This window comes from Macrotis lagotis, chromosome 7 (genome assembly GCF_037893015.1).
Source record: "Macrotis lagotis isolate mMagLag1 chromosome 7, bilby.v1.9.chrom.fasta, whole genome shotgun sequence".
NCBI lineage: Eukaryota > Metazoa > Chordata > Mammalia > Peramelemorphia > Peramelidae > Macrotis > Macrotis lagotis.
In genome coordinates this window covers 150,400,368-150,416,890 of record NC_133664.1, presented here as the reverse complement: position 1 = coordinate 150,416,890, position 16,523 = coordinate 150,400,368, and the positions used below count along the sequence as shown (strand labels likewise).

At 35.4% G+C, this 16,523-nt stretch overlaps 1 protein-coding gene across 1 annotated transcript in view; it reads right to left on the bottom strand.

Annotated features, from left to right (window-relative positions):
• Positions 1–8,880: 8,880 nt before the first annotated feature.
• Positions 8,881–16,523, bottom strand: part of PNPLA8 (patatin like domain 8, phospholipase A2) — a 47,605-nt gene continuing 39,962 nt past the window's right edge. Inside the window, exons 9-10 of the mRNA XM_074193906.1 lie at positions 11,829–12,024; positions 8,881–10,149 (exon numbers count right to left, since the gene is read on the bottom strand). Of these exons, the coding sequence (XP_074050007.1) occupies positions 9,875–10,149; positions 11,829–12,024 (471 nt within the window). The 3' untranslated portion in view covers positions 8,881–9,874. The remainder of the gene's footprint in view (positions 10,150–11,828; positions 12,025–16,523) is intronic.

Here is a 16,523-nt window from a genome sequence, read left to right as displayed (position 1 = left end):
GCCACTTAACCCCATTGCCTTGCAAAAACTACAAAAAAAAAAAATCTATACTACTGACATATCAGTTTCTTGCAAATGGCATTCTGCTTCTCAGAAGAATTTTGGAAAAACTAAAATCTCACCTTCTTCTGGAAACCTTCCACAACGCCTTGTAATTCTAGTGCCTTCCCTCTGTTAATTATCTTTTTTTTTAAATCCTGTACAGAGTACAGTAGTGGTTATACATTCATTTCCTTACTCCCTATCACTTGAACACTTAGTAGAGGCTAAGTAAATACTTATTGATCAACTAATTATTTTCTGCCTGCTTTATCCATGTACAATTGCCATAACAGCAATTTTAGAGGTTCCAGAATGAGGTGGTATAGGAATTATGATAATTGAATATATCTAGTGGGCTATGCCCTACAGAAGGAAAATGAAATAACTTGAGAAAACTTTCTTGCTTCCCTTAGATGAAGAAAAATCATACTGCTAATTTTATCTAGTGCTGGATTTATCAACATCATTAATGATAAAATATAACAAATATTATCTCACTTATTTCCTCAAATTTAGATTTTTCTGCAACTTATGTTTTCTTTTAGTTTTCATTATTTTTGAAAAGGTAGAAGAGGACAACTTCCTGTATGTTTATATAAAATTCTGGGCCTCTGTAGATGAAATGGGGAGTCACAGTCAATTTGGACTTGAGACTATAGTAAATCTTGGACTGTTCTGGGGGGCAGAGGAGAAGGAAGAGCAGGAGAGTGATGCCTCAGAAACATCACTGGAGAGAAGGCCAGTTTAAGAGGGGAGGCAGAGGAGGGTATATATCAGTCAGGTTAGGGTCTAGGGCATGTCTAAATTATGTCTCCAAAAAAGTGATTAATTTAGTAATAACTTAGAAGGCACAAAATTCATTTAACCAGATTGGATAGAAATATATAGAAAGCCCATATTCCTTCATAGAAAGTCTCCGCACCAACTCAGGTACCATATTATCTTTGTGGTTCCTTTTCACCTTTAACTACTATTTGAGAAAATAGTTGACATATTAGTATGGGGGTCAGTGGGATCCAGAACAGTGAACTTTTTGTCATCTTTATCAGCTGTGCTCTATTGAAATATAAGCTAGAGGGCAGCTAGGTTGCACAGTGGTTGGAGCACCATCCCTAAAGTCAGGAGGATCTGAGTTCAAATGCAGTCTCAGACACATAATAATTACCTAGCTGTGTGAGCTCGGGCAAGTCACTTAACCCCACTGTCTTTCAAAAACTAAAAAAAAAAGAAAAATTAAAACAAAAGAAATATAAACTAGAGGTTTCTAGTTTACTTCAATCATATGATACTACCTTTTACTTGAAAAAATGTGGATCAGTTTGTTAGAAAAGCAAAAGGAAAATGGAACTATGAACCAGCCTTACCTTCCTCACTGGAAGAAATAAAAAACTCACTCTTTTTCTCTTCTCCCATTCTTTCTTCACTGGAGTTTTTGATGAAGAGCAAGCATTCTATATGCAAGCAATCCCATCTCCTTCTGAAGATTGTTCCCACTATTATTCTTTTTCTTATCTTTCTTATTTATTGGTTCCTCGCTGCAAACATGTCCTTGTCTCATCTATCCTTAACCTCCATCCTACATCTTATCACCACCAATAATTTTCATCTTATCTTTCATCTTTTATCTCTATGCTAAACTCATAAAAAAAAGTTATCTATTCCTTAGTGCCTCTACTTCTTTTACTCACTTCTAAATTCTCTGCAATCTGACTTCCAATTTTATTATTCATTTAAAATATTTTCTGCAAAGTTACTATTGGTCTCTTGTGAAATCCAATGACCTTTTCTCAAACTTCATCCTTCTTGAACTTTATGCTGAATTTGACGTTGCTGGAGATCTCCTTTGGGAGATTCTCTTCTCTCTAGGTTTTATGATATAGCTCTTTTAGTTCTCTTCCTCTCTGATTATTTCTCAGTTACCCCCTCATCCAGGGGTAACAATGTTTTCTTCTCTCTCTCTCTCTCTCTATGCACCAGCATTTGGGGATTTTATCAGCTCCCTTGAATTCAATTGCCTTCTATTCTCAAATCTCTACATCTAGCCCTAATTTTTTTTCCTAAGCTCTAACCCTGCATCAAAATTAGACTGGGTACTCCAAGGGCATTTCAAATTTAATATATCCAAAAAAGATTACCCTGGGGAAAAAAAAGGAACGACCTTTACCTTATCACTTATCCATGTCCCTATTGTATATATGGATTTTTTTTTTTAGATTTTTCAAGGCAATGGGGTTAAGTGGCTTGCCCAAGGCCACACAGCTAGGTAATTATTAAGTATCTGAGGCTGGATTTGAACTCAGGTACTCCTGACTCCAAGGCCAGTGCTCTATCCACTGCGCCACCTAGCCACCCCTATATGGATTTTTTTTAAAGTGGCACTGTGTGATAGAAAGGCTGGACCTGGAGTCGGGAAGGCTCATCTTTGTGAGTTCAAATCTGACCTCAGACATTTACTAGCTGTATAATCTTGGGTTAAATTCCTTAACCCTGTTTGCCTCAGTTCTGTCGCCTAGAAAATGAGCTGCAGAAGGAAATGATAAACCAAGAATGAAAATGACTCAAAAAACAAAAAATCTATTTTTATTCATTATTAAATTTTAAAATTAATTTTAATTACATTTTTATTTGCTTAGGAGTACTAGGGCATGTGCTAGGGTATATTGCAGAATACTCCATTTTATAAATGGCTCATAATTATAAAAACAAGTCTGGAGTGATTAAAATGGCTTTTATTACTTTTCTGCAGAAAAGGCTATCTGCCCTAGGGGGGAAAAGCCCCAAATTGTGACAACATCCAGGTTTATATACAGTTTGAAAGGCTTTCTCCTCCTTTCTGAGTCACCCATTGGACTTTATTGTCAGGGTTACAATCTAATCGATATGATGAGCCTCACTCATCACAGATGGAAGTGTATTGTAATATGTAGGGAACTCATTGAGTCAGGAACCCTTAGCCAACCTAGGACTAATTGGAGCAGGCCTGGTCTAATCTCAGATCTGATCAGGTTGGGAGATCTCTTCCAGGTCTGTGATTGGATGGGGTGAATTCCTTTGTCTCACACTCATATACCTGCACATAGGCACAATGTGTGTGTGTGTGTGTGTGTGTTTGTGTGTGTTTGTGTGTGTGTGTGTGTGTGTGTGTGTGTGTGTATACTAAGTCTCTTCTTACATTCTGTGCAAGTCAAATGTCCTACATTCCTCACACCCCATGTACTTGGCCGCTTCTCATCTAAAGCTCTTTATCATCCTAGATTGAGCATATTTCCTGCAAAATAGGGTATTAACACACTTTTCAATCCAACATGAAGTCCTAGTAATTGAATGCAATCCATCAAAGGACATAGCATTTTGCTTTTACTGCCATGTCTTGCCTCTACTGATGCAGCAACATTTTTTGATAAATTCAAAAGCTATCTATTGATAACTGGAAATAAGAGGGGGGAAAATGTTGCTATAACTGAAATATAATGGAACAACTGATTGATTCATGTTCTGATTCACTTCACTGATTCACAGTCTCAGACACATAATAATTACCTAGCTGTGTGAGCTTGGGCAAGTCACTTAACCCTACTGCCTTGCAGAAACTAAAAAAAAGAAAAATTAAAACAAAAGAAATATAAATTAGAGGTTTCTAGTTTACTTCAATCATATGATACTACCTTTTCAGACCATTTCAGAATCACACATTTTGAGAGAGGCTTATTTCAAAATTATTGATATTTTCTAAATATATGAACTCATATTAGAAAACGTACAAGTTTCCTTCGAACATTGAATAATCATATCCAAACTGATTTAATTTTCATCTTAAACGATGTTGCTTAGCAAAAATAAGTCTTCCTTTAATGGAAATATGGTCTCTATAATTACTGAAGATATAGCCATGGATATTATGAACAAATTCCACTCCAATACAGTGTTTTGATAAAACACAGTACAGTTGAATATTTTCTCTCAGAGACTACTAATTTATTATTATTATTTTTATTTTTCCAAGTCAATGGGGTTAAGTGACTTGCTTAAGGTCACACAGCTAATTATTATGTGAGGCTGAATTTGAACTCAGGTCCTCTTGACTCCAGGGCTGGTGCTCTATTCTCTGCACTACCTAACTGGCCCTATTATTATTAATTTTGACCAGTTAGCTGGTATTTTTAAAATTGGTCATTAATGACATTTTGATGGTGCATCTACTAGGTCTGAAGGTACTATTTTATATATATATATATATATATATATATATATATATATATGAATTAAGTGAAATTGAAAAAGTAAATACTCTGTAATACAAACTGTTTGAATTTCATTGTAGCCCACACTTCATTTTGTAAAAGTGTTTATGTGTGTGTATGTCTTTGTGTGTGTGTGTGTGTGTGTGTGTGTGTGTGTGTGTGATAGACACCTTCATGGAGGGGAGTAAAGTGTTATAAAACTCAGAATATTTCACCGAAAAAAAATATATTCCAATTGAAAATGAGGTGATTATCAAACCAAGATTATCATGCAAAACTAGAGTGGTAGATGCCATAAAACCACATTACATTATTTTGTGAACTTTTTAAGAGATTGCCATAAGAACTAGCTTTGTGGATAAAATCCAGGCATGCAATAAGTAAATGTATTCATGCTCATCTCTGCTTCTTTATATCACCAGCTAATTTTGAATTGGTGATAAAAATTAGGTAGGACTTTTTAAACTTCAGATCTCAACCTGCAATAACCCCCTACAATAACAGGGGTGAAAAGCTCATATGATTCTTTGGTTGGGATGAGAAGTGGCCTATAATATTTTCAATTATAGTGTGAAAATATGTGTAGAGAAGTCTTTATTGATTCTGTCAGTTAAGAGGAAAAGAATCACTTGTAGTAGTGATGCATTTGAGTATCTGTACTGCTTTGAAAACAGAGAGAGAAGAGAGACTAACTTCATTTTACCTACTCCTAGGCTCAGGGATTACAAGAATAAAGCCACTGTGATTATTTAAGAGATTTGTAAAATTGGAAAGACAATGGAAAAACTGCTGATTTTACACATTGGTAGGCATGATGGAAGAATCAATGCTAATAAATTTAAAGTATCTTTAGATGAGTTGAAAAGCTGGGGGGAAATTGCTTCCAGATTATAACTGTTCTTAATGAAAGTCGACAAAAATTAGCAGAATTCCATAATTGGCTGAAGTCATCAGATAAAAGGCCTTTTAACAAATATACTCAGTCTTACCTGTTGGAAGTTATTCATGTGAGAGAACTTTTTGGAAACTAGCAATATGTAAAAAAGTGACAAAAATGTTCTAGAAGCATTGATTTTATACATTGAACATGAGCATTTTGTCAGATGTGACTGAGTTACTTCACATCTGCTGACATCTCATTCTCTAGGACAGAAAGATGAATAAACCTACTGCTTTGATCAGTTTAATTTATTTGATTAAAAAATATCAACTATCATATGGTTAGTGTAAAATGATAAAAATTTGTCATGTATCTCCTTTTTTAGTTTGTGTTTTTTTGGTAAAGTTTAGTTTAAAAAGTTTTTTTTAAATTCAAGTATATTTTGACTTTAGTTTAATAAATAAGTGTCCTTTATGATTGAGTAATCATTATTCATATTTCTTAAAAAATGCAATTCTTAATTTCACAAAAGATGTCTTGGGGTTAGGTTCTCTAAAAAAAAAAAACCTATGGATTAAAGTTCTTTAAATAAGCCTTAAATTTTTTTCCCAAGGAATCATTGAGAGGGAATTTCATGGCCCCTTCTCCTTTCACACCATTCAGGCTATCTTGCCTTATTGCAATTCTTTTTCTCTTCAAGAATGCCCTTGATTTCATGTTAAGCAGGACAAATTTGAATGAGAAAGTGCAAGACTATGTAATTTATTCAAGCCCATTGCCATCTAGGGACATTTCCAAGGTACTGTATTTAAGTTGTTTTTTTTTTTATCAGAGAGAATAGCTCTGTATATAAGAACAGAATAACTAACCATATTAGGCAGCTAGGGGGCACAGTGGATAGAGTATGGGCCCTGGAGTCAGGAGTACCTGAGTTCAATTCTCACCCCAGACACTTAATGATTGTCCAGCTGTGTGACCTTGAGCAAGTCACTTAACCCCATTGCCTTGCCCCCCCCAAAAAGAATTACTAACCATATCAATGAATAATTTAAGAATTCTGAAATACCTACCTTCAGGTTTTTGAGTACCATAAATATTTTTATTCTCAAGTAATTAGTCCTATCCTCTCAATACCATGGAGAAAGGCCATGGGCTCCAACTGCAGCTAAGTTGCACAGTAGATAGAGCACTGGCCTTGGAGTCAAAAGGACGGTAGTTCAAATCCAGTCTCACTTGATATTTGATACTCATTTGAAATTCATTAACTATGTGACTTTGGGCAAATCACTTAACCCTGACTGCCTTGCATTCAGGGCCATCTCCAGTTGTCCTGATTCATATCTGACCACTGGTCCCAGGTGGCTCAGGAGAAAGTGAGGCTATGACTTAGTATAGCCCCACTCACTCAAATCCAATTCACGTGTTTTTCATGGTGTCACTTCCTTGATGTCATGGTCTTTCTTGAGAACAAAGAACAAACATCATTAAATTCAAGTGATTCAAAGTCACTGTTCCTTTCCCCCTAGTAATGCCAAAGTCTTTAGATATAGTGCCAAATTCTATTTTTTAATGTAAATAATTTATGCAATAGAATTAAATTGAAAATTTATTAAGCACATTCTAGGTATAAGGTATTTTGACTATATAAAGGTGAGAAAAAAATGACATGGACCCTATGAGTATCTTCTTGGTCACTGTAAGAAGGCAAGTACTCACACACATAAACCAGATATAAGGTAAAATGTGATGGAGAAAAGGAAAGAACTAGACAAAAGTGCTGTGAGGAAATTTTAGAAGGGGGAGGACATTGTCAGCAAGGCACATTCTAGAGGAGATGGCACTTGAGTCGTGAATGAAGCTTTTACAAGGCTGCAATGAGAATGAAGTGAATTCTAAGCCTCCTGAGGCTACAGTGAGATGAGCCGAATCAGATAAAGACTTGACTGAAATATAGAGTACCTGAAGAACGGTTGGAAAAGTAGGCTAGAGTCATACTGATGAGAACCATCAAATTCCAGGGCAAGGAATTTGAATTTTGTTGTAGAGCAATTAGACACCGCAAGAAATGACATAGTGAGTCCTGTACCTTAAAAGATGATTTTGGTAGATAAGGAACTGAAGCCACAGTTTATATATATGTGTGTGTGTGTGTGTGTGTGTGTGTGTGTGGAGTCCCTTTCCAGACTCACTTAACCTTTCCCCAGGCGAATGTTGAAGGGGCAGGAGACAAGAGAGACAAGTTCTAGATCTCCATTTATTTACCAAAATACAAGTGCTTAAATATCCTTTCCAGTCACTGGTCCACTCTCACTTAGTAAAACCATGCTCTGGTGCTCAAGGACACCAGGTGATGAAGGTTCACAACACACACAGACACACACACACACACATGAATTGAGAAAAGAACACAAGTATGAAATATGAAAGGAGAAACAAGAGGACATTTTGCCAAACTGAATGGGAGTACCATGCATTTAGAGCTGGAAGGGACCTTAGGCACCATCTAGTCCAATTCCTTCCCTTTTTTTACAGATAATGAAACTGAGGCACAGGGAAGCTAAGTGACTTATCCAGGTTCACAGGTACATCAGAGAAAAATTCTCTTGACTCGAGTCAGTGTTCTTTCCATAGTCCCCAGTACTGTTCTCAAGTTTTAGTCTGGTAGACACACACGACTTGAGAGGAAAATATTACTAACAACGTAGAGTTAGGAGAGGCATGTTCTTTCAGGATAAAGATAATGAATTAAAAAATGTATTATTTACATCTATTTGGGAGGGGAGGGGGAAGACTGTGGAAGAGAAGATATGTGCACACTAACAAAAATAATATTGTCATATGCTAAGATTCATTGACTATGCCATTACTGCTTGAACTTCAACATTTCTCTATTTCATAGGTACCTGGGTACATAAATCTTTGAATTATTTTTCCAAAAGCAATCCATGAGAATTAACATTGGAATCTCAAAATCTCCTTAAAGCATGGCTGAGGGGCAGCTAGGTGATGCAGTAGATAGAGCACCAGCCTTGAAGTCAAGAGGGCCTGAGTTCAATTCTGGTCTCAAATACTTAATAATTGCCTAGCTGTATGAACTTGAACAAATCACTCTCTTAACTCACTGCCTTAAATAAAAAAAAAATTTAAAAAGCATGGCTGATAAATTTTCCAGCTTTGCCTTAAACAATATGGAGATGAAGAACCTAGTAAATTCACAGAGCTTTCTGGAAATGAAATCAGCTAATAAGAAGAAGTTCCTGGTTGTACTGAAGTGAAATCTCCAACTCCATAACATATACATTTGTATCATGGATAAAAAGTGAAAGCGATGTGGACCCTGGCCAAAGGAAGTAGGCACCATCAATATTAGGTGTTGTTCACTCTGAAAGTGTAAAGGACCTGCTTTATTTCAGGTTATTCTTATGGTATTCTGAAATTGGTCCTTCCATCTAAACACCTGAAACTCAGGTAGAAGCCTGGGGGGGAATGAGTGGATTAAGTGATCCTTCCTTGTTTTTCCTGGGGCATGCTTTCCAAACTGATGTAAAGTTTCCATGCAAATTTTGAGAGAGAAAAACAAGATGTTTTTGATCAGCAAATAAATATGTAAGTCAGCTGTAGCATTGGTTCCTCCTAAAATCCCAAAATCTGGACCCGAGTCAAATGCTATATCTCTGACATACACTAACTGTCATTCACAATGTTTCTGAGGTTCGATTTCTTTATCTTCTAAAATGTGAGGATCATACTACAAACAAGCTATCTCCAAGGGCTATTTTGAGATGTTTTGGAGATAACGCATGTAAACTTTGTACATCTTAAAAGTGCTAAAACAATCTAAGGTGTTACTCATTTAAAAACTGATGTGAATTCTGTCTCTCTTTGAATCAATTCGACTCCTATAAAACATGTGACATTGCTAACATTGAAAAAACAACATTAGCCTTTCTGGAACAGAGTACTTCAGGAATTTATTAGTTTGAAAGGAATATCTTCTTCAACGAATGCAAAGGATTAATTCTCAAACAATGAAGGACAACGTTAGAGCTGATCTAGAAAAGATACCATACAGTATTTTGAAATATCAGAACAGTAATGATACATGAGTGATATATTTCGAAGCAAACTCTGATGGTCTAAGTAAATTTTAGGAGATAAAATTAAGTATTTAAAGTTATTTTATTTTTTGTGAAAGGACTAACAGAAGCAAATATTTGTTTTTATACACCCATTAAGAGATTATTAAACTAATATGTAAAAATGTACTAGAATAGATTCTTTGGAAAAATTTTGATTTTCCATTAAAAAACAACCAAACGCAACACAATGTTCAAATAAATTCAACATGATTATGATACCTAAAAGCAAAATTAGAGTTCTAGTAACTTCCAGTGTCATTTGGCACAAATATAATACATCTCAAAACTTCACAAAAACAAAAATACTGTGTTTACTAAAACCAAGGAGTTAAGTCCCTAAAGTTCCTATAATTATTAACATCATAAAAACCTAATTCCAATATAAATTCTGTACCAAACACCCTGAACTGTTCATGCTGGTCTGGGAAGCTTTTTTTTCCAGCATATTCTATAACTAATAATTATCTTAAAGTTAATTTGTATGCCTATATGCACCAATTTGTCACAGAACTGGGGTAGCTCTTTTAGAATTGATTTCATATTTCTTAGGATGGTGCATGCAAATTTTTTTTTCACAATTTAGATATAAATGGAAGACCTTCATACATATCTGATTTTAATTTTAGCCAATCATTAATTTTCTGCAGAGTTGTTTTTTCTTGGGTTAATATTTTTGCAAGCTTTTTCATTTTTTCTTCATTTCGCTCCAAATATTGAATCCCTTCCAACTGTAAGATGTCAAGCTTCTCATTTCGATTTTCATCCAGAGGAATGTTTTCACGCATTACAGGGTTGATTCTAAAATAAGTGTCAGGAGGTAAAAACCCATCCAGCATTATATGGACTTCTGTTTAAAAACAAAAAGAAATACAAGTTAAAAATGAAACTTTCTATATGATTATCTACTAACTTTACCTTTACTTTTTAATCTACAATGTTCAGTTACTTTATCACTCATATTTTAATCAGTAATGCAGGAAAAAATCCAATTACAATAAATATCATGAGAAAGGACTCTTCATATTTTCTTTTTCTAAAGGGTAACTATTTTGAATTATGTAGAAGATGAATTTAGGAGGACAAAGAGAAGGATGACAAAATGAGTGGAGCTACAAATTGGAAATATGACATTTTAATGGCAGTTTTGCTCCGTCATTAAATGACCAGGTGTCATTTGTCCAATCCAACCCTCCTACCCAGAATGTCCCTCCCTCACAGCACCCACCGTTGCTTCAGCTCCCAGCTCTGCTGTCAGTCCTCACAGCCCCTGTGCTCTCCCTTCCCCGCCATGCTAGAGGACCAGAGACCCGGTTACAAGACATGAACCAAGTTCTTCATCTCCAGGAGCTTATACTGATCAGCCCTCTATGGGCACACCTTTTATTTCCTTGTGGCCTTCTCTCTGCTTTTCCTGTCCTCTAGAATACTTTTACTGAGGGTTTACTGAATATATTTTTATTTTTTTTAGGTTTTTTTTTTTGCAAGGCAAATGGGGTTAAGTGGCTTGCCCAAGGCCACACAGCTAGGTAATTTGAATATATTTTTATTAAAGAGAGTGAATCAACCCTCTGGCTCAGAGTGGTATATCATACCAGATGTAGGACTGAAGTATACACAGAATACAAAATAGGCAAATGATATTTCAATAAAAGTGGTGAAGGATGGCATCAGCAGCAAGGGACATCTGGAAAGACTGGATGAATTCTATGAGGTCGCAAGGATCTTCCAGACAAGGGCCAGGACTAAGCAGAGCTGGGCCATCAACAGTGCAAAGATCAGATGGGCTGGATGAAGCATGCCAGAGGGAGCTGATGTGTAGTGAAAGGCTGTCAAGGGCTTTAAAAGTGGAATAGAGATGGTTACATTTGATCCCAGAGATAAAAAGAGTCACCAGAATTTCCTGGGAATTGGAGGGATGAGGTCTAAGCTTAGGTGGCAGTTGTGTAAACAGAGAATGTAAAACTATGCAGATATGAGAAGTTGGGGTAATGCTTATGAACCTGGGGACAGAAGAATGCAGGTGAATTTGACAGAAATAGAAAAGTCTGGAAGGGGGAATTTGGTAGGGAGGGGTATAATGAATTGTTTTGTGTATAAAGAGTTTGAAATGCCTTTAAGACTCAGTTTGTGATGTCCATTAGGCAGCTGGTAATGTGGGACTGAAGTACAGGAGAAAGATTGGTGCTAGACATAGAGATGAATGGGCAAACCCACAGGAGGGTATTAGGTCATGGGGGAAAAAAAAAGTAGAAGGATCCAGGAAAGAGTGACTTCTCTTATGTCCCCTCTTTCCTTTCCATTCTGCATTTTACTCAGGGTTTTTTTTGGGTGAGGCTTCTGCTATATCATTCAGCATGGGAAATTCTCCATACAGAAATTCCTTCCACTGGATGCAGATGAACAACTTGTTTGTAAATTATAGTCTAGAGAATGATCTGAGAGACTGACTTACTTATGATCATACAGCTAGTGCAAGTTAGAGTCAGGACAGGAACAAAATAAGCACAGAAAACCATGAGCACTAACCTTCTGTATCAGTAGCACTGTTGATCACAGTTGACAGTTTACTTCTTAGGCTTGTTGATGTTAAATTATTCCTTACATCATCTTCATAACGCCCAGTGCCCAAGGATACTATACATTGCAATGGGGTATCTGGCCAAAGACACTTACACTCATGCATTGCTAAAGCTGTAGGATTATTCAGAAGCAAGCCTCCATCCTGAAAGTTAATAATTTAAAACAAAATGTTAGGAAAATAAAATTTATTTACAAGTGAAGTAATTAAAATACATGACAACAAAAATACCTTCTAAATGAAATAAAATTAAAAGTAGCCTACTAAACCACAAATGGAATCTAAAAAATATAGTGTTTTTAAGGAAAAATTATTTAATATAATTATATCTAAAGAGAATTTCTCTGTTGGCCCCTCTTCACTACATCTGTGAAAAGATAAGTGATGTGAAAATTTCCGGGTCTGATGAGTATTTTATTTAGCTTTCATTTCTATTTACAAAAGGCTTTTGACCTCATCCTGGAATACTCCCAAAATTTTGTTCAAACTAATGAAATGAAAAGAATTAATTTTTAGTTTCTACACAAGATGAACAGAAAAGTTCAGTTATCCTAACAAGTAACGTAAACTTTCCCTTATAAAACTGCCTTGAAATGGGTGTAAATTTTATTAATTGCATATTTTCATTTTATCATATTGCATGTTGCTTAGCAGGGAAAATTTTAAATTGAAATTTGAGGAGTAAAAATGCACAAAGTTAAATACATGTTTATGCTGGGTTTTTTTGATTGGATCTGTGATTTCACTGGTCTAGAGAGGTTCCTGGTGAATAAACTACCAACAAAGACTTTTTCAATCTCTTGAATGAGCACCTTCCCTGTATTTCAATATAAAGTGTTCATCTCAGTGTTGTGGTGAAAAAAATTCATAATCTGAATCCCACTAAGTTGGTCTGTGAACATCATTTGTTAAGCACCTATCATGTGTCAAGTCCTGTGGGAATAAATATAAGGGAAAAAGCAACACAAAACAAAACCCCACAGAAGTCTTTGCTCTCAGGGTTCTCAGCCTAATTGGGGGGGGGGGGGGGACGGACGGACAGGTAAACAGCTGTACAAACAACCTGTCAACAGAGGGAAGGTACTACAACTAAGGGAGAACAGAAAGTGGGAATTAGAAAGTCAAGGAGGGGAAGAGATGGAGAATACTTCAGGTATGGAGGATAGCAAATAAAATGTCTAAACAAGGAAACTGGGAAGATCTCATTCTAGGTTCAGTTGATGGATCAAGAATATGGAAGGACACTGGTAAGGGCCAGGTTAGGAAGGGTTTTAGAAACCAAACTGAGAATTTCATCTCTACTCATGGGGGATAGCGACTCACTGGAGTGGATACAGTTCTGCAACTTATAGTTGTAGACGACTGCCTGGGTGGTCTCAATTTTGAAGCCAGATCTTGGTCCATTATACCATGCTGACATGATGGAAGGGATATCGTGCAAAGAAAGAATGCTGTAGTACTACTTAATTTTATTTTTGTGGTCTTATGTCTAATATGTGAACATTTACAGACTGACTAATTCATAAGATTTTTAGAGCAAATCAATCATCTAGCCAAATCTTGCTCCTTTTACCAATGAGGAAGCTGAAGACAAAAAGCAAAGGGAAATATGATTGATGTCACACAGCTAGCGGATGGCATAGCCAGGATCCAAACCAAGTTCTCTTAATTATAGACAGGATACAGCAATGAGCCAAATCTAATAAAATCAATTAAATGTCAAATCCTACTCTTAGGTCAAAAAAAAATTAACTTTAGGTGACAGAAGAGGGGTGCTAGAAAATGATTCCTCTGAAAAAGAGTTCAAGGGTTGAATGGACCACAAGTTAAATAAGAATCACCACTAGGCTGACAGACAGCTAATAAACTACTGTGATTTTAAGTTATCAAAAGAGAGGCAAGGTACTAGGAACTGTGTTGAGATTAGATTATTGAATCTTTATGTATTTATTTTAAAAACAGCTAATCCTAATATAATGTTTTAAAGTTTGCAAAGTACTATACATGTTATCTCATATTATCCTTAAAAAAAATCACCCCATGAGACAATGTCATTATTCCCCTTTTACAGACTGAGGCACAGAAATCCCCTTGCAGTCACACCTTTCAAGGAGTTGTCTAGCTTGTGCTCATAAATAGATACTTCTATTTCTCTCAAGGAAATCTGTTCCCCTTTAGAAAGTTTTATATGGTTTCCTTCCATCTAGATGAACTTCTAACCTTTACCTCTCATTATATCCCATGGGGCCAGAAATACCAAGTCTAGTCTAAGATTCCCAGTTTCTTCATCTTTATACACTATGCATCCAAGATCCTTTACCATCTGAGACATTTTTTTCTTAGGCACTTCCTGTCAATGTCTTTCTTTAAAATGCTATCTCCAGAACTCAACAGTTATCCAGATGTGTTCTTACCAGAGCAGTATATAGTAAAATAATCATCTCTCACATTCTGGTCACTTCCTTTATCATTCAAATAAATCTAGTGTGTTGTCTTTCACATGTATCCATCTCCTTGTAAACTTGATCCATCTTTCTATAAGATTTCTGCTGTTTGAGGAATGAGAACTCATACTTTTAAGAATATCTGCTAAACTGTCTGATATCTGTATTGCTGCCTCTTTTTACCACATTATTTTACATCTTTCCTTGTGAAATTGTAACCATTCTTCTGTTTTCCTTTCAGATATTTCCTTATGCTTTTTTATCTTCCTTCAAATTGCCTCATTTTATTAAGATTTTTTTTCTTTGTCCTACTTCCCCTGGGTAAGTTCTCTTCCATTACTTTCTACATTGGAGTGATTTGTTTTGTGTGTGTGTGTATAATATTTGTCTACTTTCTGCTCCACATTACATTGTTTAATGGGTCATTTTGCTGGAAATGCTAATTTTTTGAGTTTTTAATTTTAAAAAACAGAATTCCATGAACTTCAGTAAACTCTACTTTCTTGAAATCAACAAAGTGACACATTATGGAAAACACTCAGGTAAAAGTCAAGCTCCTGAAGAAGGATTTTCTCAATAAGCAAGTTTCTTCAAAAGTGTTCCTTTTCTTTTCTTATTTCTAATCTCAAAGCTGACAATGTTAGAAAAATTTTAAATGAAAATATTCCGTTATTTATTAACTGCTATTAGAGAAAACATGATTATTGAAATCATGCTACTCTGGTTGTCTATAATGTCTCCCCCCCCCCAAAAAAAACATAAATGCTTTTTCATTTAGCTCATGTATCCTCACATTATCTAAACATCATTTCACTAGTTAAAAAAGACCAAAAGAGTTTGAATGTGATATATCTAAGATAAAGACAAATAATTTTAGTGGTTAAAAAATGCATCTAAAACAGGTAATTAAAAGATAATGTGCCTCAGGGGGACAGGCCCATGACCTAAGCTTTAGTTCCAGTTCTGTCCCTAACTAGCTATATATGACAATCAGGAAGTCGCTTAAAACCACCTAGACTCATCTCTAAAAAGGTCCTTGGAGGTCTACTTTGGAAGCAGCATAGAGGGATGAAGATAGTACTAGAAATCACGAGCACTAGTTTTAACTTGGAAAGTAACTCATTATATAGACTTGAGGAAGTCACTTTATCTCTTGAGGTCTTAAATCTTCTTATCTATAAAATGTTGGGATTGTAAGAGATAAGCTCAAATATACCTCCAAGATTCTGTAGTTTCATGTTCCTTCTATCAGATTATGCTTCTTTCTCAAAGTTATTCTTTTCTGCCATCCTTCTTTTACCCTCTAAATCAATTCTGTACTTTAACATTGAAGTGCAGAACAACTTGAGCATGAAGTCAGAAGACAAAAACTGTCTAAATAGGGGCAATATAAAAATCAATGAAATATAACTATCCTAGGTTAGCTGCTGACAGTTAAAATTCTAGCAGTTTGTGTCAGGGTTTCTCAGTATACGCCTTATAGTTCTACCCAAAGGTTGAAGCAGTGGTTCAAAACCCTCACATTTGAATGGATAGCAAAAAGCCTAGATAGCTTTCTATTTATTCTTTTGATACAAAAAAGAAAAGGCCTGCATACTGGTAACTGACGGGGGAAATCCTTCAGGGAAACCCAAGGGAGATAACAGTTTTGTTGAGGGAAAACCTTTAGTTTATACCCCTTTTGGATTTTCTATTTCCTTTGATTTGTCTTTTCTACATCTCATGATTTTGTGATCAATTCAGAACAATTTTTTTTTTTTGTATTGGTGGCTAGGCTTATCTTTTTATGCTCAAAATAAGGAGAACAGGAAATAATTCCTAGTTGAAAAGTAAGCCAAGTGAATATGCATCTCCTGAAATAACAGTATTATTTTACAAAAAAAAGGGAAAAAATCAAAGGATACATATCTACTTAAGAACACCAGAACAAAAATAACATTTATCTATAAAGGAATTCAATGTTTTCTTTTAGTCTGGGGTTCTGATTTCATTGGTGTGGTGATTTTCCCAAGAGGAAAACACCCTCAATACTAATTAACAGGTTTTAAAAATTTCAAGTAAAAATAATTTCAAGTAAAAACTTGCTTTCAGAACCCAACTTTAATGCATAACAAAAAGGGCAATGAATACACCTCACAGATTAAGAATCACTGCTAATTAAAACTAGATAAAATGTTTATTTTTTTAAAGGTTATCTTG